Source organism: Rhineura floridana, chromosome 20 (assembly GCF_030035675.1).
Source record: "Rhineura floridana isolate rRhiFlo1 chromosome 20, rRhiFlo1.hap2, whole genome shotgun sequence".
Taxonomy (NCBI): domain Eukaryota; kingdom Metazoa; phylum Chordata; class Lepidosauria; order Squamata; family Rhineuridae; genus Rhineura; species Rhineura floridana.
In genome coordinates this window covers 14,217,606-14,238,620 of record NC_084499.1, presented here as the reverse complement: position 1 = coordinate 14,238,620, position 21,015 = coordinate 14,217,606, and the positions used below count along the sequence as shown (strand labels likewise).

Below are 21,015 nucleotides of genomic sequence, written 5' to 3'. Positions count from 1 at the left end.
TGAGAAAACTGTCCTACTGGACAAAGGAAACATTTTATATCTGTTGTTCTACCCACATTTGCCTTTTGCCTGACCCGCCACTGGCATGCGGCCCCCCAGAAGGTTGCCCAACAGGGAATGTGGCCCTTGGGTTAGGAAGCTGTCTTCTACTGGGTCGGACCCTTCACCATCTAGCTCAGTATTGTTTACACTGACTGGCAGCGGCTCTCCAGGGTTTCACGCAGGGAGTCGTTTCCCAGCCCTCCCTGGAGATGCCATCGGGGATTGAACCTGGGACCTCCTGCATGCAAAGCAGGTGCTCTGCCACTGAGCTACGGCCCTTTCCCAACGTAGGTTCCCCACCAGCCTCGCAGCAGCACCTTTCGTTTTCTCCAGCTTATTTTCCCGGCAGTCGCATTTGCTCCTGGCCTGCTTGGCTTCAGTGCCTTTCCGCACAGCTTTCAGCCTGAAGACGAGGAGGCGAGCATCCTTCCCTGGCAGACGGGAGAAAGACAGACATGTTACAGAGACAAAGGGTTTTAAAAAAATTAAAATTTAAAAAATACTAATCCGGTACGCGGTATGGGGGATATCCCCTGCTAGTCGACATCGAGGGAGCAAATGTCAGATTCTGCAGGAGAACTCTTATCAGAAAAGTTTAGTCATGATTTTTATTTTTATTTATTATTTAAGGTATTTATAGAACCACTTAATCATGAGAATTTCTAAGTGGTGTGCATAAAAATGAAACAATACAGAGAATAAAACAATAAAAAGTCATTGTAAAGCTTGAATGCCTGCTGGAGCAAGACTGTCATGCACCTGAAGTTCAGCAGGGAGGGTGCTTTCAGTGATGGATATATGTGGAACCTCCAGCTTCAGAAGCAGCCTACCTCTGAACAGCAGGTGCTAAGGAGAAATAATGGGGTTGGTCTATTGGCTTCTTCTCCTGCTTGACCACTTTTGGAAACAGGAGACTGGACTACATGGACCAGCAGTCTGATCCAGAGGGGCTGCTCTTGTGCTGTTAGGTGGGAGGCACTACTCTCCCCTTCCTTTCAGGCAACAAGGAGAGACTTGTGCTTCCAGAGGAAGGAGACTAAGGGCTTATCTGTTGGAACCATACTTGAATGCTGCAATTGTGACACTTGGTTATGGTCTTGCAAATAATCCTTGCAAAACAGAACAAAACCCTCACTTGCAAGCAAGATTTGCTAACCCACACATCGTCTATGAGTAATTTGCTTCCCCTCCGGATCACCTGGAAGCAATTCTTATCGCCCCAGGCGAGCGACTGTTTACATTCTGGATTCTTTGCCTTGTAAAGGCACCATCCAGCCCATAAATAGCTACGTATCCATTTTGCTCATGCAAAATACCCCCTCCATCTAGCAATTTGTTACAGGCTTAGCAGGCTTTCTGTGATAAACTAATCTACCCGACGATACATCCCTCATCTTGATTTGTGAGAGGATTTGAGACGGAGGATCATGTGCAACAGGCATGTATGATGTCCCATCTAGTAGTACACAAAAAAAAGCCTTATAAGCTGGACGATTTTGGATGACAACGGCACTCCTCACTTGTCAGCTTCTTTAACGACAATGCCAGACTTCCAATTTCATATTTCAAAAAAAAACAACAGATAAAAACATTTCTGCGTTAAGTTTTGGGTTGGGGACAAAAGATAACCCTTTGTCTAATACCTGTTTTTCTTAATCAGATGTCTGTTTTGGCCCTGTCGGGGTCCAAGATTTCCTGGGAAGATGGATTGACTGTTAAACCATTCTGGGAATTGTAGCTCTGTGAGAAGAATATGGATCTCCTAACAAAGCACTCTTAACAAACTACAGCTCCCAAGATGCTTTGGTGGAAGCTGTGGCATGAAGGCATGATACTGCTTTAGATGTATAGTGCAGAGGAGGCCGGTAAGAGGCCGGATGGATAAGTTATCTGACCTGGTATAAAGGAACTCCCTGTGGTCCACTTTTACCCTGCATACTCTTAATCCTTTCATTGTGCCTCCCCTCAGTCTGCTCAGGGGAATAACATTCCAAAGCCAATTCCTGCGGTTGAAAGGATGCCCGGGATGAGTCAAAGGCACAAATTAAGGAGCTGGCTGGGGACAGGATGAATGCACACACAGGGTGAAGCTGGAAGAAGCAGCCCTCTTGAGTAAGGAAAGGAGGAAGGCTGCTGATTGTTTCTGAGGCGTCGTGCGCGGAAGGCAATCGCGCCTTGGTTTGTTATCTCCTGCAAGGCAGCAGTCCTAGGCAATCTGGGACATTCCATCTAGCTGTCTTTCTTGGTGTAATTATCTTGCTTCGGCAACCCCAGCAGAGGGCTTGGGCACAGCGCCCAGAGATCTGACACATGGCACCGTTTTTGCAGAAGAAGCGGCCTCTGCCTCTACTGAGGAGGGAGCACACATTAACCACATAAGGAGTGTCATTTTTGACAGCTAGCAATTAGGACAAGTCATTTTTGAAATTTATTGTTGTTGTTTTTCTTGAAAACCATTAAAAGGGCTTACAAAACCCCTTGACTGCCTTGCCCCTTTCCCTCCCACTAAGCAACTGCAACCCACCAGCCAGGGGAAGGGCTGTGATTCAGTGACAGAGCATCTGCCTTGCATGCAGAAGGTGCCAGATTCAATCCCCGGCATCTCCAGGTAGGGCTGGGAGAGACCCCTGTCCGAAATCCTGAAGAGCAGCTGCTAGTCAGTGTCATTCATTGGTGATCACTCATGGCCGAGTAAGATTGTCTTCCAAGGTCTTTAACGGTGGGTCCGTGACTGTGGAGACCAATTCTAGATCCACACAGCCTCCCACAGCGAGGCATAGGTTTCCAGATGGAAGATGGTCACGATGAGGATTTGCTTGACGTGTCTTCCACTTAGCTCGATTGTCCCTTTCGCCCTGTACTCGTGCTTCTTCAAAGTCCATAGCACCTTTGATAATGGCAGACCTCCAATTGGGATGCTCATGGGCCAAAGCTTCCCAGTTCTCGATGGTCATGTTACCTTTTTTTAGATTCGCTTTAAGAACATCTTTAAACCTCTTTTGCTGTCCACCGATATTCCATTTTCCATCCTTAAGTTGGGAGTAAAGTAGCTGCTTTGGAAGACGGTGATCAGGCATTCGAACAACATGGCCAGTCCAGCAAAGTTGATGTTGAATTATCGTTGTTTCAACATTGGTAGTCTTTGCTTCTTCCAAAATGCTAACATTAGTCCGTCTGTCTTCCCAAGTAATTTGCAGAATTTTCCGGAAGCAGCGTTGGTGGAATCTTTCAAGAAGTTGGGAGTGGCATTTATAAATGGTCCATGTTTCACAGGCGTACAGTAAGGTCGGTAGTACAACGGCTTTGTAAATAAGCATTTTGGTCTCCCTGCGAATATCCCAATCCTTGAGCACTCTACACTTCATTTGGGAGAATGTGGCACTCACAGAGCTCAGACGATGCTGAATTTCAGCAATGTTGTCAGCTTTCACAGAGAGATGGCTGCCAAGATAGGAAAAGTTATCCACGTTCTCCAGCATCGCACCATTAAGCTGGATTGATGGTGCTACAGAGGGACTAATTTGCACCTGTTGATGTAGCACTTTGCGTTTGTTTATATTAAGTGAGAGCCCAAGCTTTCCATATGCTTCTGTGAAGTCATTTAGGATAGTTTGAAGATCTTTCTCTGAATGCGCAGAGACTACATTATCATCAGCATATTGAAGTGCTACAACAGAGGTTGGCATTCCCTTACTATTTGCTTTAAGCCTACTGAGATTAAAAAAGAACATAAGAACGTAAGAAGAGCCTGCTGGATCAGGCCAGTGGCCCATCTAGTCCAGCATCCTGTCCTCACAGTGGCCAACCAGGTGCCTGGGGGAAGCCCGCAAGCAGGACCCGAGTGCAAGAACACTCTCCCCTCCTGAGGCTTCCGGCAACTGGTTCAGAAGCATGCTGCCTCTAACTAGGGTTTCCATCTAGTTCTTGATGGTCTGTGACTCAGTATAAGGCAGAATCCTGTGTTTCTATGCCAGGAAGCTAGCGTAACGGCTCTGTCCCGCCTGGCAAGCCACTCCTGCATATGGGAGACGGTGGTTGTTGAGGTAACACCGGTCTGGCCACTGAGGGCTTTAAAGTCTGCCAGCAGCATTTGAAATTGAGCCTGGAAGCAACCAGGGAAGAGAAGGGAAACGTGGCCACCCCGTAGATGCAATCGAGAGACGAGCCACCAATGACTCCTGGTTGCCTTTAACTGTTTCCATCAGAGCAGGTCATTAGAAGAACTTGTAACAAAGAAGTGGTACCCGAGTTTGCTTACTTCTTTCTCCCTCCCAATCCACTTTTCCTTTTCTGTCATGTCTTTTAGATGGTTAGTCTTAATTTGTAAGCCTCTTTTGGCCAAGGAGCAGGGAGAAAACTGCTTTAGACAAATAAATTGATGTGCTTCCCGATGCTGCTGGAAGTAGCTAGAATGCTCTGCCTTCCATCCCAGAGTCTGGCGTTGTGAGACGATGATGGTGATCATGAGGATTTAACATTAAGTAACAGCCACGGGGAATGGGGGGGATGACCAGGGCCACGGCAAAGGCGGACGGGGCATCGAGGGAAGCGGCAGAGGGGTGTGATTTCCATCAGGACTGTGGTTATAATTTGGCAAAGCCAGCTTGACAGATCTGTGTTCTCAACAGCCAAAATGGAAGAAAAATGCCAATGGCTTTGCTTCTTTCCCTACCCTGCCAACATCATTCTGCCCTCGGCCGGCTCCAGCACGCCTGCTTCCTTACTTACAACCAGGCCAGGGGGTGGCCCTGGCTACCAGCTTTCTCCTCCTGAAGTCTCAGTTTTGCCCTTGTAGAACTCAGCAGGAAGGAGGATGGAGACCAAACTAGAGTGAGTTGGCTCCGCCTGCCATTGGCTCTGGCTCCACCCACCGCTGGCCTCCTTGCCTTCCGCCCCACCAATCCCAAATCTCGCCGCCCCTTACCTTTGTCTGCTCTGGCAATGAGAAGGTCCAGGGTTTCCAATACGTGCATCTGTTTGATCTGTAAAGTTTTATCAAACACCGGGATGGAAGGCTGCCCGTCTGGAAGGGAAAGGTGAAGAGACTCAAGGTCAAGACTGTGATCAAGAGGCACAACCAGCCCACACTGCTTCTGTCGGAGAGTGGCGAAATTGGAATGGAGAGACTGAGTGAGCCTTTGTGTGTTTGAATCTTTGCTAAAGATGACACCTTCCCGGCAAATTAGTCAGTCTTTAAGCTTCAAAAATAAGAAATAACTACTTTATTCTGGAAGTACATACTTGATAGGAAAGAGTTCTACAACTAGCTAAGTTGGAGATGCAAACACTAAGCTGAGAGTTTGCCCTCATGCTTGGAGGAGAGGGAGAGACAAAGGGAAGATGTCTGCTCTCCCTCTCAAGAGAAAGAAGAAGGAGGAAGGAGATATGGTCAATATCCTAAGCATATCAGTCTAGCAGGAAAGAAGAGTCAGCAGGAGATCAAGGAAGAGGCATTAGCCTAGCAATCAGAAGGTCTCCTCTCTGGCTACCATTTTTAAACCCCCTGCAGCCTCAACCCACCAGTTCGAGGTGAACCACGTATTCCAACAGCTTCTAAGCCTAGAGCACATACAGATGAATTTGGAGAACTGTAGGCCGGGTTGATCAGCCTTTTTTTTTAAAAAAAAAAAACCCACCAAAGCTAATTCAGTTTCTTCAGGCTTATTTTGGATAAATCACTGTTGAAGTCTAGCGCGATATTGGTTTGGACACTGCAGCTTGCCCTTCATTCCCCCAACAGGCTCAGGGTGCACAAGGGGGCAGAACAGCTTATATACACATTCAGACAAAGCAACGGAGATGGAACCTGCGGCCCTCCAGATATTATAAGGCTATAACTCCCATCATCCCTGATTACTGGCCATGCTGGCCTGGGGGCTGATGGGAGTTGGGAGTCCAACAACAACCCTGGTACAGGCCTCGTGGTGGGACTGTACCACTCCAGAATGTAGGTGGGAGAAATTGTCATTAACTGAATGCTCACCCCCATGTCAAAAACTCCCTGATCATAAAAAGATAGCATACAAGGAGAAGGGTGCAAGGTACCATTAATCCTTCCCCTGCCACGCTAGATTTCTACATGCAGGGAACCTTTTGCTGAGAGAAGCATTCAGACTTGAGCACTCTCCCCTCTGCATTTTGACAAGTACAGTCCTAGGGGTGGTGGGTGGGCTGTATCACTTGGCTTTTCTGTGTATAGATCTTCTCTTGGGTAAAGACTTGCAAAGCGCTGCATAAAAAATCAATTAGGAGTAAACCTAAGCACGTTGAAATGGGAGAATGTCCAGCAAAAATCATCATGTCCTCTTCCTTCCACACAGCTATTATTTATTTATTTACTATTATTTATTTATTTTACACCTTCACTGTTCCTCCCAGAAGGCGCCCAGGGAGGCTACAATGGGGGGGGGGGAATTGCAACGTGATCAATTCAGCACATATATTAGCAAGCACAGAGCCATGCACCAACCGTCTAAGAGTAGGACACCGACGTCTGTCGAGACGAGCAATGACTGGCCCCAGGAATCTGCGCAGATGACATCGTGGGGGAAATTGCTGCAGAAACACTGGGACTCCCAGGGCTGTGGAACAAGATAACCACGGGCTGGTGAGCGTAAAAGGGCAGGGTGCTGAGCTCTGGAGTCACAGCTAGGAATAGGCAAATCTGTGAATTGGTTTTCTCACTTTTCCAGTCTTAAGTCCAGCTTTCTACGTTTCCAGATCAGTTTGTAATTAAAAAAAAAAAAATCCCCATGAAAATTTCTGTTTTCGTACGCGATTTTGCCTAACATGCACATTTTGTCAAAGCCTATTTTCCTCGATATTTCTATTTCCCCTGATACAATGCATTTGTAATGTTATTTCCGCTCATATATGCATTTCTGTACACATGACTTGGCCGGAGAACCACGCTGCTACGTTTGCAGAAGTGCAGATATCGAAGGATGCCTGCGCTTCCGGTTGTGCTTTGTTTTGGAAAGTGAGAACATGGCAAGTTCACCTTTAAATGCAAACTGAACCGAATTTCTCCCCCATCCCACAATGCACTGATCTGCAAAGAGGCTCAGGAGTTGAGGAGGTAGCTCTGCCCCGTTGGGGATGCAGAAATCCCTTGTCAGTTGTACTCCATGCTAAAAAGCATAAAATGAAATTCCACAACAGCAGCAGCAACAACAAACCAAGTTCTGTGACCTTTCTAAATTATGCACATTTTGCTTTTTTCGTATCTGTGTGATTTTTCTGTTCTGCTAGATATCAGAAGGGACAAAGCGCTAAGCAGGTCGCTCCTACTTATGTTCAGCCATCCCCTTCTGAGATGTCAGCAGTTGTGGCTCACGAAAAGGACTAGAAACTTGTCTTAAAAAAAAAAGTTGAGAAAAGCTAGGAGAGGGCCACTCAGCTACCACTTTGGATGTTACGTCTGTTTAATACCTTGCTGAGCACTGATTTGTGGGACCATAAAGCATTTATGGTCAAGTTCTCCATGTCCTTGTTTCCCCCAATTAGGTCTAGAGCAGAATAGGAACATAAAAGGTCCCTCCTGGACAGTAGTGTAGTGGCAAATTCAGAAGTGCAGAGTCCCTTCATGATAGTCATAGCCATGCCGCCTCACAGCTACGCCCCTTCTAAGATTATACAACCTTCTACGATTATAATCTGGCCAGGTATGAATACTGATTTCTGCTTCTCTGTCCTTGTTAATGCTTCTCCTACAAGACATGCCTAGGAGCTAATCAGCATGAAAGGGGAGTGTGTTAGCTACTGAGAAGAGTCTTCTCGGCAGCTAACTCGCCTCCTTTAACTCTGACGGCTCCAATCAGCAAGAAAGGACAAGCACGTTAGAAGACTCTTTTCAGTGGCCAACATACTCCCCCTTTCATGCTGATTGGCTCACAGGATGCTTGCAACATAGGGACAGTGCTGGGACCTGGCTCCTAAAAAAGTAAAGGGTGTAAGACCCTCCAAGACCCTGGACAACTACACCCCTGCTCCTGGATCAGGCCATCCACTTCAGTATTCTGTTCTCACAGTGACCAATTACCTAGAAAGGTAGTGGGCTCGCCGACACTGGAGGCCTTCAAGAGGCAGCTGGACAGCCATCTGTCGGGGATGCTTTGATTTGGATTCCTGCACTGAGCAGGGGAATGGACTTGATGGCCTTGTAGGTCCCTTCCAACTCTACTATTCTATGCATAATAAAATGACATCCCTGGGGCTGATGGGAGTTGTAGTTTTAAAAAGTAACTTTTCCAAGCTCCGGATTCACGTGGTGGTGATGAAATGCCCTGTGCAACCATTTTACTACAGTAAATTTGTTATTACTAGTTAATATACATTTGCCATTTATGAAGGTGTCGGAGTCGGTACATCTAGTCCAGCATCCTGTTCTCACAGCAGCCAACCAGAGGCCCCAATGGGAAGCCTGCAAACAGGGCCTGAGCACAAGAGGACTCTCCTCACTCGTGAGGCATGGCGCCTCTGGCAGTGGAAGGAGAACACAGCCATCATGGTTAGCAGGTGACGCTGCTGGTTGCTCCCAAGCACAGACGCACGAGCTGCAGCAAGCGGAAGCCAGGCCAGGTTCCGGAGCAAACTCGCCCCCTTCCACCCGCCTGCAAAGCTTGATCCATTAACCATTCACTCACCTCCTTTTTACAGAGGTTCGTAGTAGCCAGAATAGCAGGGGCGTCGCCTCTCACAATGGTTTTCAGCTTGAGTGCCTTAAAAAAAAATACACACAGACAGATGAGAGGGAGAGTGACAGAGGATATATAAGCCTGTCTTATATGGAGTCTACTTCAACTGGCAGCATGCTCCAAAATCTCTGGCAAGGGACTCTCTGTCGCCTTTCTTCCAGAGATCCCTTTAGCTGGAAATGGCAGGGACATCTTGCATGCAAAGCGCATGCTCTACTGAGCTATGATCCCTTCCTTTACAAATTGTGTGCGTGGAGGCGGGGGGAGGTTGAGATTGTACAAACTGACCTTATATCAGGTCTCCACAGGGAGTGCCTGCTTCATATGTGTTATCCGCACGGCAAGACGAAGAAACATGTGTCCATGCTTCCACAGCACAAAGATGGCCAGCTGGCATACGTACAGGCCCCTCCAGAGTGGGGCCTCATCCGCACTACACTCTTAAAGCAGCATCACACCACTCTGAACACTCATGGCTTCCCCCAAAGAATCCTGGGGACTGAACAGACTCTTGTACAAGCACCTGCTTGGCTGTGAAGCTCACCTTAGGCCAGTCGCTATGGATTGCATCCAACGTCAGTCCTGTTCAGAGCAGACCCACTGAGATCAACGGGCAGGATTAACAGGCCCATTCATTTCAGTGGGTCTACTCTGAGGAGAAATCAGTCGACTCCAACCCTATCTCTTGGTCTACCGCACAAAATTATTGTGAGGATAAAATGATGCTTGTGAGAGGGGATGATGAAAACATGTGCATTGCCCAGTGCTCCTTGAAGGAAAAGCAGGATGTAAATGTAAATCAATAGTAAAATTAAAAAGCTCAAGAGCTTCAGCTGAACTGAGAACATCACTAAAAATGTCAGTTAGCTTGTGTGCCTCCCTTCTAGTTGTTTAATAATGAGTTGCATCCAAAGTTAGTCCTACTCAGATTGGGCATGACTAATTTGGGTACATTAATTTCAGTTGGTCTACTCTGAGTATAACTTAGTTGAATACAACCCAACAATAGTAATAGTAATAATAATAGATTGTATCCACCTAAGGCCACATCTGCACTATACATTTAAAGCACTGTGATACCACTTTAAACAGTCATGGCTTCCCCCAAAGAAGTCCAGAAAGTGTTAAGGATGCTGAGAGCTGTTAGGAGACTCCTGTCCCTCTCCCAGGTAGGTTTAACAATCAGTCTCTCCTCCCAGGGTCCTCCGGGAATCATAGCCATCAATACATCTTCTGGTGGTGACTTCCGTAAGTTAGTGATGCTTATTGTGATGAATTTATCTCTCATGTTTTCTTGGGTACGGCAGACATCTCGGCATATGAGTACGACAACACACTTCACGAAATGTTTTACTTGGCTAAGAGTGCTCCTTGACTGTGCCACAAGAAAAGCGATCATCACCCTTTGATCAAATCAAGGCCCTAATTATCAGTTGGAGGAGCTCTCCCAAAACTGGCAACTTGCACACTGCCCCCTCTTGTTCTATAACAAGTACTGCATCGGAGAGGGGTTACCCACATTCAAACCTTTCTCATACCCACTTCCTATTTGATCCCCAGATACTGTGATTTCCCCCTTTCCTCTGCAAACGAGACTTCAGCGAGCTTATCAGAGCCAGCTAATTTCTTTTTGTTTCACACTGATTTCCTTCATAACTGATCCCTTGTTAATAGCCCTTGCGCGCAATATGGGCTTGAGAGCATCCCTGCAGAACCTGGCTGCCTTTGCTGAACATAATGTTGGCCTCATTTCTATTGTGTGCCTGATGTAATATTCTCTCTCTTGAACACTTGGCGTGTTAATTTGTTATTTTTTTCAGGGATGGGGAGAATCAATTTGGTGTTGATAGAAGGTGCCGCATGTTTTTTTTTAAGCTGTGAAGATAAAGATACAGAATTCCACAGAGGGCTAATCCAAACATAACTGCAGTTATAAGATCAGGAGCAGGGCCCAGCGCCAGCACCAAGCACCCTTGGAGAGCTGCCGGGGTCCCAGGGCACTTTGCCAAGGGTCTCCTCAAACATTTGAGCCACTTCTGATCAGAAAAAAGTGTGGGGTCACAGTCTCTATCACTCTTCTGCTCGGAGGCTGACCGTTAGAGAGCAGGTCTTTTCGGTGGTGGCCCCCAGCGATGGAATGCTCTCTCTAGGGAAGCCCAGCCATTGCCCACAGTTGTTATCTTTTTGGCACCATGTTAAGACAGCTCTGCTCTCCCAGGCTATTTAAGATCTGGTTTTAAATCCCTAGGGTATGGTGATCTTGTTTTTGCATGCATCTGATGGCTGTTTTAGCTCTGTGCTGTGTTTTACATCCGGGTTTTTATGCTGGTTGTCTTTGAAGCTGATTGTGCTTTTATTGTTGTATGGTATTATGTTTTCTGTTTCCATGTATTTGTACGATGCCTAGAGAATTTATCTTACAAGGTATCTTGGGTAATAAACAAACAAATACTAAATTTCAAAAGCAGCTTTGAACATGGCATCAGCATTTGCAGGGAATCTCCCTCCCTGCAGACTACACCTATATTTACGCTCTGGTCTGGGTCACTGGCTTTCAGGTGATATACAACTAAGTCATACTCAAGAGTAGACTGGACTTAAATATATTGATTTCAATGGGTCTGCGCTGAATGTTACTAACATTGGATATCACCCTTACTAATCGTCTCGACAAGAGTCCCACCCGATTCTCTAGAGCTTATTGAGGGCTGCAGGGAGGGATCTTTCGAAAAAGTTATTGCCACCTCAAAAGCTGCTTTTGAACATGATTATTTTTTATTAGAAGAGTAGGGGACTCCAGGCTCAGAGGCTGAATGTGGCCCTTCAGGCCTTTCTATGTGGACCTTGGAACTCTTTTCAGGCCACACCCCTCGCTGGCCCTGCTTTGCAGCCTGAGTATTTCTGCCTGGCTTGAGTGTGTCCTTGCACTCTTGCTTGTCTGGATGCAGGATAGAGAAGGGTGTGCGTAGAAATTAGCCTACTGTGCAAAGATAAAATTTACATTTGCTGCTCTGTTCACTTTTGCCTCTAGCCCTGCCCACCACTGTTATGTGGCCCTCGGAAGGTTGGTTAGAAGACAACGCAGCCCTTGGGCTGGAAAAGATCCCCCCCCCAGTTTATTATGAGGTGCCTTGTTAAATACATTCTCTATGCACCGTAATTTAAAGCAGATTAAAGCACTTGGCTTCCCCCCAAAGAATCCTGGGAATTGTAGTTTACCCCTCAAAGAGCTACAACTCCCCGCGTTCCTAACAAACTACAATTCCCATGATTCTCTAGGGGAAACTGTATGCTTCAAATGTGCATTACATGTGCTTTAGATGCATGGTGTGGCTACGACCCGAAGCCAGAAGCCATTTCACTGGATGAAGACCACAGCAAAAGATGAATCGCAAATGCTCAGTTAGCACACCTGGCCAAGGCGGACAAATTCAGCTTGGCGAGCCTCCTCCTTCTTCCGGGCCGATTTTGGGGACTCGGGTAAGACGTCACTGAAGGATCTCCTGTTGAGCATGTTCTAAACAAAAGCAAAAAAAAAACGTTTTAATGAACAGCCTGTCACCCTGGGGATGTTTTCTATTCGGTTTTGTGTTATGTGACAAGCTTTCAACATGGAAGGGATGATTTTAATTTCATTTTGTGTAATGGGAAACGTTTTCCACACAGAAGGGATTTCTTAATATGGGGAAGCACTCAAACACAAGGATCTCTCACCCGCTCTCCAAAGTGGTATTGGGAAGACTGTTACCATATGCTATTTCTGACCCCTAGGAACATAGGGGGCTGCCTTACACCCAAACAGACTGTTTGTCCATTTAGCCCAGTACTGTCCACTCTAACTGGTAGCAGCTCCCCAGGGCTTCAGGCAGAGAGTCGTTCCCATCACTTGCTACCTGATCCGGCAGTGGAGGCAGAACATAGCCACTGTGGTGAGTGGCTACTGAGAGCCTTATCGTCCATTTAAAAGCCATCCAAATTGGTGGCCATCGCTACCTCTTCCAGAGAGTGAGTTCCATTGTTTTATCTAGTGGCTGTGCGAGGAAATCCTTTCCCTTGTCTGTCTTGAAAACTTCCAACGTTCAGCTTCACTGGATGCCCTACAGGTCTACCTCCACTGTCCGAGGCAGTAGATGCCTCTGAATACCAGTTGCTGGGAATCCCAAGTGGGGAGAGTGCTGTTGCGCTCAGATGCTGCTTGCGGGCATCCGGTGGGCCACCATGGGGACAGGATGGTGCACTAGATGGGCCATTGGCCTGATCCGGCAGACGGGCTCTTCTGATGAAAGAGGGAGGTGGCACCGTGCAGATCCCAGGTATACGAGACCAAAAGTCAAGAGGGAGCAACTGCAGCTGCTAACCTTCACCGAATGATTTCTCGAGGCTCCACAGGAGAGACAAAGCTTACCTTGTGCATGTCTGGCATGAGGTCCTGGTACAAGGAGCGGATCAGCATGTCCAATGTACGCTGCCGCTTCTGAGCGAACGTCGGGGTCTCCAGAGTGGCTTTTTCCCCGTTGATTACTGTGAGGCAACAAGCACAGGAAGAACGGCACATCGCTCAGCACACAGGCTATTTGATACATACCCGAGGTCCCCAAAACTGTGGTCTATGGACCACCAGCAGTCGGCAAACTTCATTCTGGTCGTCTGTCCACATTAAATATTCACATTGCTTTTGAGTTGCATTTGTACCGTATCTTTTATTTCTTACATGAAATATTTCTCATGTCTTAGATATTATTTCTTTCATTTCTTACGTTATCTCCTATGGGGTGCAAATTGTAATCCTATAAAAAACAATGTAAGAAGCAACACAAATGTAATTCAAAAGCAGAAGGCATCTAGCGCAGCACGTTACAACTGCTGCAAAGGGCAGAACAAAAAATCACTAAGCAGTCTGCCAAGACTGCTTTTCAAGCGGTCCACGTTGGGGAAAAGAAGACAGGGGACCACTGTTGTATGCAGGATCGCGCTGATCGTCAGGACTTGCAAAGCTTTCAGCTGATTGATGGCGCCATCAAACCCCCTTTGGGCTGCACTACATATAACGTCAGGTGTTGGGCAGGGGGCTCTGGCTTGGTCAAAACAACTTGGCCAAATGGGGAGGCCTGGAGGGCCCAACTAGGCCTGCGGGCTGGAGGTTCCCCACCTCTGTTATGGAGGCTTGGCTGCTGTCTCCCAGCCTGGTTTGTACCCAATCCGGTATCTCAGAAATGCAGCAAAACAGGAGAGCCGGTGTCACGTAGTGGGCTGAGGATGACAGCTGGGAAGTGTCTGGCTGGAATCTTGCCTCTGCTATGAACCAACTGGGGAAGGGGCCGTAGCTCAGTGGAAGAGCATCTGCTTTGCACCCAGAAGGTCCCAGGTTCAAGCCCCGGCATTTCCAGGTAGAGAACCCCACCTGGGAGCTGCTGCCTGTCAGGGTAGGCAGCACTGAGCTGGATGGACCAGTGGTCTGACTTGGAAGAAGGCAGCTTCCTAGGTTCCTAACTGGGTTAGGACAGGAGCCTAAACGCTTTAACACAAGGATCTCTTGGGTCTGAAAGCCAATGTATCCAAGCTTACATTTCACCAGCAAGAAGTCCCTGAATTCTTGGTGGTCCGTAAACACTGGTGGGGATGGAAGAGGAGGCCCAAAGAGAGGTACGCTTTCTTCTGAAAATATTTTCAGCCTAGTGAAAAAGAGCACATCTGACATTTGGGAGCGGATAGGGCGTGTGTGTTTTTTAACTCCGAATGCTACATGCCACTAAGCAAATGCGTAAAGGTCACATCATCAGCCCCCCAAGCGCTTTTGGATGCGGTATAAATAGCAATCGCAGTACTACGAACACAGATGCAGTGCCATCCAGTTACCTCTGGCACTTTACAAAAGTTATCAAGGTCCCTGCTCGCAAGGAGCTTACAGTCTACCTTCAAACAGCAAGGAATATTTATTTATTTATTTATTTGTTAAATTTTTATACCGCCCCACTAGCATAGCTCTCTGGGCGGTGTACAACAAAGAAATACAAATATATACAATAAAATCCCATAATAAAATACAACAAAATATAAAAGAGTAAGAAAACTAAAAACAGTTACAGCACATATTAAAACTAGATTAAGTTAGATTAAAATGCCTTAGAAAAGAGGAAGGTTTTGACTTGGTGCCGAAAAGATAGTAACGTCGGCGCCAAGCGCACCTCATCGGCGAGACTATTCCACAGTTCGGGGGCCACCACTGAGAAGGCCCTAGTTCTTGTTACCACCCTCCGAGTTTCTCTATGAGTTGGAACTCGGAAGACGGCCTTCGATGTAGAACGTAGTGTACGGGCAGGTTCATATCGGGAGAGGCGTTCCATCAGGTATTGTGTTCCCGCGCCGTATAAGGCTTTATAGGTTAAAACCAGCACTCTGAATCTGGCCCGGAAGCATATTGGAAGCCAGTGCAAGCGAGCCAGAACAGGTGTTATGTATTCGGACCGCTTGGTCCACGTTATCAGTCTGGCCGCCGCGTTTTGCATGAGCTGTAGCTTCCAAACTGTCTTCAGAGGCAGCCCTACGTAGAGCGCATTGCAGTAATCCAATCGCGAGGTTACCAGAGCATGTACAACTGATGTGAGGTCCTCCCTGCTCAGGTAGGGATGTAGCTGGGCTACCAACCAAAGTTGGTAGAACGCGTTCCGTGCCACCGAGGCTACTTGAGCCTCAAGTGACAGGGAAGGATCTAAAAAGACTCCCAGACTACAAACCCGTTCCTTTAGGGGGAGTGTAACCCCGTCCAGGACAGGGTGTATATCCACCACCTGATCAGAGAAACCATGCACCAGCAGCATCTCAGTCTTGTCTGGATTGAGCCTCAGTTTGTTAGCTCTCATCCAGTCCATTATCGCGGCCAGGCAACGGTTCAGCACATTGACAGCCTCACCTGAAGATGAAAAGGAGAAGTAGAGTTGCGTGTCATCAGCGTACTGATGGCAACGCACTCCAAAACTCCTGATGACCGCACCCAACGGCTTCATGTAGATGTTGAAAAGCATGGGAGACAGAACTGACCCCTGTGGGACTCCACATTGGAGAACCCACGGTGTCGAGCAATGTTCCCCAAGCACTACCTTCTGGAGACGACCCGCCAAGTAGGAGCGGAACCACTGCCAAGCAGTACCACCAACTCCCAACTCCGCGAGCCTCTCCAGAAGGATACCATGGTCGATGGTATCAAAAGCCGCTGAGAGATCAAGGAGAATCAACACTCCCTCCGTCCCTCTCCCGACATAGGTCATCATACAGGGCGACCAAGGCTGTCTTGGTGCCGAAACCGGGCCTAAAACCCGATTGAAATGGATCTAGATAATCGGATAGATAATCCAACAGCGCCTGGAGCTGGCCAGCAACCACTTGTTCCAAGATCTTGCCCAGGAATGCAACATTCGCTACTGGTCTGTAGCTGTTGAAATTTTCTGGGTCCAAGGAAGGTTTTTTCAGAAGTGGTCTCACTGCCGCCTCTTTCAGACGGCCAGGGACCACTCCCTCTCGTAAAGAGGCATTTATCACTTCCTTGGCCCAACCAGCTGTTCCATCCCTGCTAGTTTTATAAGCCAAGAGGGGCAAGGATCTAGTACCGAAGTGGTTGCACGCACCTGTCCAAGCACCCTGTCCACGTCCTCGAGCTGAACCAACTGAAACTCATCCAATAGAACATGACAAGACTGTGCTCCGGACACCTCATTAGGATCAACTGCTATAAACTGGGAGTCTAAGTCCCGGCGGATGCATAAGATCTTATTCTGGAAGTGTCCAGCAAACTCATCACAGCGGGCCACCGATGACTCTACCATGTCCTGAGGGCCAGAATGCAGTAGCCCTCGGATAATTCTAAAAAGCTCCGCTGGGCGGCAAAGAGATGACTTAATAGTGGCAGCACAATGTTGTTTTTTTGCCACCCTCACCGCTCTTGAGTACAGCTTAGTGGAAGCCCTTACCAGCTCATAATTGCATCCATCGGGAGTTCGCCTCCACCTCCGCTCAAGCCGCCTCCTATCTTGTTTCATCGCTCTCAGCTCCGGAGTATACCATGGAGCTGTATGAGCTCTACACAGGAGAGGGCGTGCAGGAGCAATCGTGTCTACAGCCCGGGTCATCTCCGCATTCCACAGTTCGATCAGGGCTTCGACAGGAGCGCCAGTCTTATCAGCCGGAAAATCCCCCAGAGCCCTTTGAAAACCTTCAGGATCCATTAGTCTCCGGGGGCGGACCAATTTAGTAGGTCCCCCACCCTTGCAGAGGGGAAAAGCCACTGAAAGTCTAAACTTCAGCAAGCGGTGATCTGTCCATGACAAAGGGAGAGATGTAAAACTCCCCACATCCAGATCACCATCCCCATGTCCCGTAGCAAAAATAAGGTCTAGAGTATGCCCCGACATATGTGTTGGGCCACTAACATATTTGGACAGCCCCATGGTTGTCATGGAAGCCATGAAGTCCTGAGCCGCCCCAGATAAAGTAGCCTCGGCATGGATGTTGACATCCCCCAGTATCAATAGACAAAGTTTGTGAGTGATGAATGGGAGATGATGCAATTACAAACGTACTTGGGGTGGTTATAGATGGGAAGGAGGCTTCTTGTGTAATCCGAGGCTCATCTGCTCAAGAGTTTAACCTCCACAAAGTTCAAGGAGACTTACTCCTAAGTAACTGCAGCCTTTGGGGGCTAAAAACATTAGCTAGTATGGTGTAGTGGTTAGGGTTTTGGACTTGGGAGCTGGGAGACCAGGGCTCAAATCCCTGCTGGCCCATGAAGCTCACTGGGTGATCTTGGGCAAGTCACTGTCTTTCAGACTAACCTACCTCACAGAGATTTTTTGAAATCTTAAGCAGTGTATAAATGCTTTTGAATAAAACGTCTCAGGTACAAAAGGCCAGGGCAAAGAGGTGTGTCTTCAGCATACAATGAAAGCTATGCAATGAAGGTGCCAGGAGCACTTCTGTGGGGAGGGAATACCACCGCTTAGGGACAATCACAGAGAATGCCCTCTCTTGGCCCACCACCCAGTGAACTCCTGGAAAAGGAAAGGTGCTGACACCAAGCTTGCATAGGCATTCCAGTGGCTTGGTCCAAAACTCAGGTCCCCAGTTCCGACCAGGGTGGAGGTGGTGGCTGCAGTTAGATGGTCACGAGCAAAATACACTCTGTACAGTCTCAGATGCATACTTCTGCTTCTGCTTCATATGCTCCCGACATTCAAAATAGATCTTGAGAGGGGAATCCAGGGAGGTCCAGAACAAAAATTACTTCCCCTTCCCCCTTCCCGGGGGAAATCTGTAAGCTTGAAACAAGAATGAACTGAGGTTTCTTCCACTTTTCTTTTCAATCCAATTACCTGGGCTATTTACAGCCTCTGACTTCCCCCTCTCCACAACTCCCCATGCATTTTCAACAATATCCCACAGAGCCAAAGTCACAACGTGCCATATCAAATTAATGGAATGAATGGTTTGTCTGCAGTTGACACCCACCTGTAACTATCGCTTTGCTTATTATATCTCACTAAGGCAAAAATATCTGCAGCGTTAGTTAAGGAGATCAATCCGTTACTCCCACACAAATGGCGATTGCTTGTCGCTTGAATATGCCGCCAACCCCTACCCCATTTGTGTGGAAATTGGGGGGCGGGGGGAGAAAAATAAAAAGTCAAGCACAGCAACAAGTTGAAATACCTTTCCTTTACAAGAATCACAGGCTAGTTCACATCTTTGGAAAAGGTGAAATACCGTATGGCCTGATGCAGATAAAACGGTCACATTTGCATGTTACAATACGCTGGGGTTTCTGGCTGACCATAGTTTACCATGAATGGGCAGAATGCTGATAAACACTGCCTGATTGCTCCCACTTCATTCCTTCCCTGCTGCATGTGGGATACATAATCCAGAAAGCCTTGGCTTCCTGTTATATCTGAATCAGGGATTGGGGTTCGTTTCTCCTTATCAAATCACAATTGCTGGGGAACCTTAAACCATGGTTTACATATCATGACTTGTTATGGAGCAACAAACTATGAGCCCCAGTTTGGACATAACACAAAGCCAATGCCAGGGACGGAGCAAAGCAGAAGTGATCAAGGAAGCATGCACCGGCACACTGCTCATTCATGTAAACCACGATAAGCCAGCAGCAATCCTGGCTCTTCGTGACTTGCAAATGTGATCAATGCTTCTGTGACCTCTGTTGTGTTCTGGTACTCTAGTATTGTGCTCAGAATTCTTTAATTCTAAGTGCATGGTCTTCTGCACCAGGGTTGGCATTCTAGTTTAAACACACACACACACACACAGAGTCTCTGGTTTAGATATGTAACACTTAACCACGGTTCAGAAAAACCAAGGTTAAACATTATCTCTTCACTGTGTCCACAAGGAACGCAGGCCTGTGAATCTTTAACCCTGGAGAATATATGCCAATGTGCTCAGAAGCCCCACCCCACAAGTGGAGTAGAGCTCCTTAATTAAATCTGGGGGGGGGCAAGAAAAAACAACAAGCAGATTTTACAAAACGATGGAAGTGGAAGAGGAGCCAGGAAAAGATACGTGTAAAGTGAGAGCGGATCATGGATGGCTTAAAGGCTGGAGAGGACTCTTCTCCTTCCTGGAACACAATGGTGACAATGTCATTCCCAATGTGCCGCTTCCTTTCCACCTGTAAACAAGCGAACAAAGAAAAAAAGAACTGCTTGTGGCTGTGGCAGCCCTGTGCAAAACCTCCCCACCAAGCCCTCTGTAAATTATCCAACTGAACTCCCTGTGCGGCTTGGATAATCGGCTGACCGGTTTTGGGTCCAGCTCTCCGGGCTCGGCATTTCTCGTTCCCAACACCTTGGAACACCCAGCTGTCGGAGTGAAATGCAATCGTTCAGGGCGCAGAATTCTGACTAGTAACTAAGCAATCTGGGAGGTTTGGGAGGCTGGCCTCAGAATCCTTTTACAGAATCCCGGCGGGGAAGGGGAAGAGAAAAACATAGCCTTGATGGAATTAGGAAGTTGGGTAGTCAGCTCTGAGCAATGGTTGAAAGAGCTGGGGATGTTTGGGGAGCGGGATGGGGTGAGAAGGAATGCGGCTCAATGGAAGGCCTGCAATGAAAGATAATCCTACAGCATCTATGACAGCTGGCCATCCAGAGAAGAAGAGACCACCACCTCCTGCAGCAGCCTGTTCCACTGTTACACAGCTCTTGCCATGAGGTTTCTCCTAATGTTTAGCCAAAATCTACTCCCCCGGTGGTGGAGGCTGGTCTGTTAGGGCAACTGGGGCGCTTCCCCACCGTCAGCCTGCGCTCAGTCAGCTCCCACCTGCCTACCTTCTTACTGACAACCAATCCTGGGGGAGGCACTTCATCTCAGAGTTGCCCTTTATCAGGGAGGAGGATGGGGCCACAACAAGAATTAGTTGGCTCTGCCTGTGATTGGCCCTGGCTCTGCCTACTGCTGACCTCCCTGACTTCCACCCTACCACTCCCAATGGGGACCAGCCACAACTGTTCCCTGGAGTTTCTACCCATTGGTCCAATGCTTGCTCTCTGGAGCCTACTTACTTACTTACTTATTTATTTGTGTGCCGCTTTTCATCACCAAGTGACCTCAAAGCGGCTTCCATAGCAAGAATAAAACAATATAATAAAAACAACTCAGAACATAACAATAATAACAAAAAACTTAACATTATCAATAAGTAACACCACAAAATATCACAAAACAAGCTCAAATCTCAAATCAAGCAAAAGCTAGAGAAAATGTATATATATAAAAATATGAACGTAATTGTGATTAACAAAACAGAGGTTTTGATTGTATTAACAAAACGTTTCAGCTAATTTTTTGTTAATGCAATAAAAACCTCTGTTTTGTTAATCACAATTACGTTCATATGTTTTTCGGTGATTAACGGAATCCTTATAGGGATCCAGAGCAAGCTTGAGTGAAGTTCTGTTTGTTGCTTTCAAAACTGTCTCTCTCTCTCTCTCTATATATATATAAATAATGAAAACAAGGTGACTCTATCTTCTGAGTGAGTCCCCTTCAGATATTTGGAGACCGCTATTGTGTCTCCCTTTAATAGCATCTTCTCCGCACTAAACATCCGCAGCTCTTTCAACCAATCCTCATAGGACCTGGGCTACCGCAGCCCTTTGCCATCCTGAATGCGCCCTCACCTTAACACGCTCCCGTTCACCATTCTCCTCTTTAAAATGTGGTGCCCAGAACTGGCTTTCCACATTAACAATTCTGGAGCATATGTCCC

At 47.3% G+C, this 21,015-nt stretch overlaps 1 protein-coding gene across 15 annotated transcripts in view; it reads right to left on the bottom strand.

Annotated features, from left to right (window-relative positions):
• The window catches only part of GARNL3 (GTPase activating Rap/RanGAP domain like 3), a 120,486-nt gene that overhangs the window by 18,814 nt on the left and 80,657 nt on the right, over positions 1 to 21,015 (bottom strand). For all 15 annotated transcript variants that reach the window (XM_061603788.1, XM_061603793.1, XM_061603782.1 and 12 more), the window contains 9 exons: positions 19,308 to 19,416; positions 18,237 to 18,282; positions 14,304 to 14,410; positions 13,144 to 13,259; positions 12,151 to 12,255; positions 8,688 to 8,762; positions 6,512 to 6,623; positions 4,967 to 5,065; positions 360 to 473 (listed from right to left, as the gene is read on the bottom strand). In XM_061603788.1, coding sequence (XP_061459772.1) covers positions 360 to 473; positions 4,967 to 5,065; positions 6,512 to 6,623; positions 8,688 to 8,762; positions 12,151 to 12,255; positions 13,144 to 13,259; positions 14,304 to 14,410; positions 18,237 to 18,282; positions 19,308 to 19,416 — 883 coding nt within the window. The remainder of the gene's footprint in view (positions 1 to 359; positions 474 to 4,966; positions 5,066 to 6,511; positions 6,624 to 8,687; positions 8,763 to 12,150; positions 12,256 to 13,143; positions 13,260 to 14,303; positions 14,411 to 18,236; positions 18,283 to 19,307; positions 19,417 to 21,015) is intronic.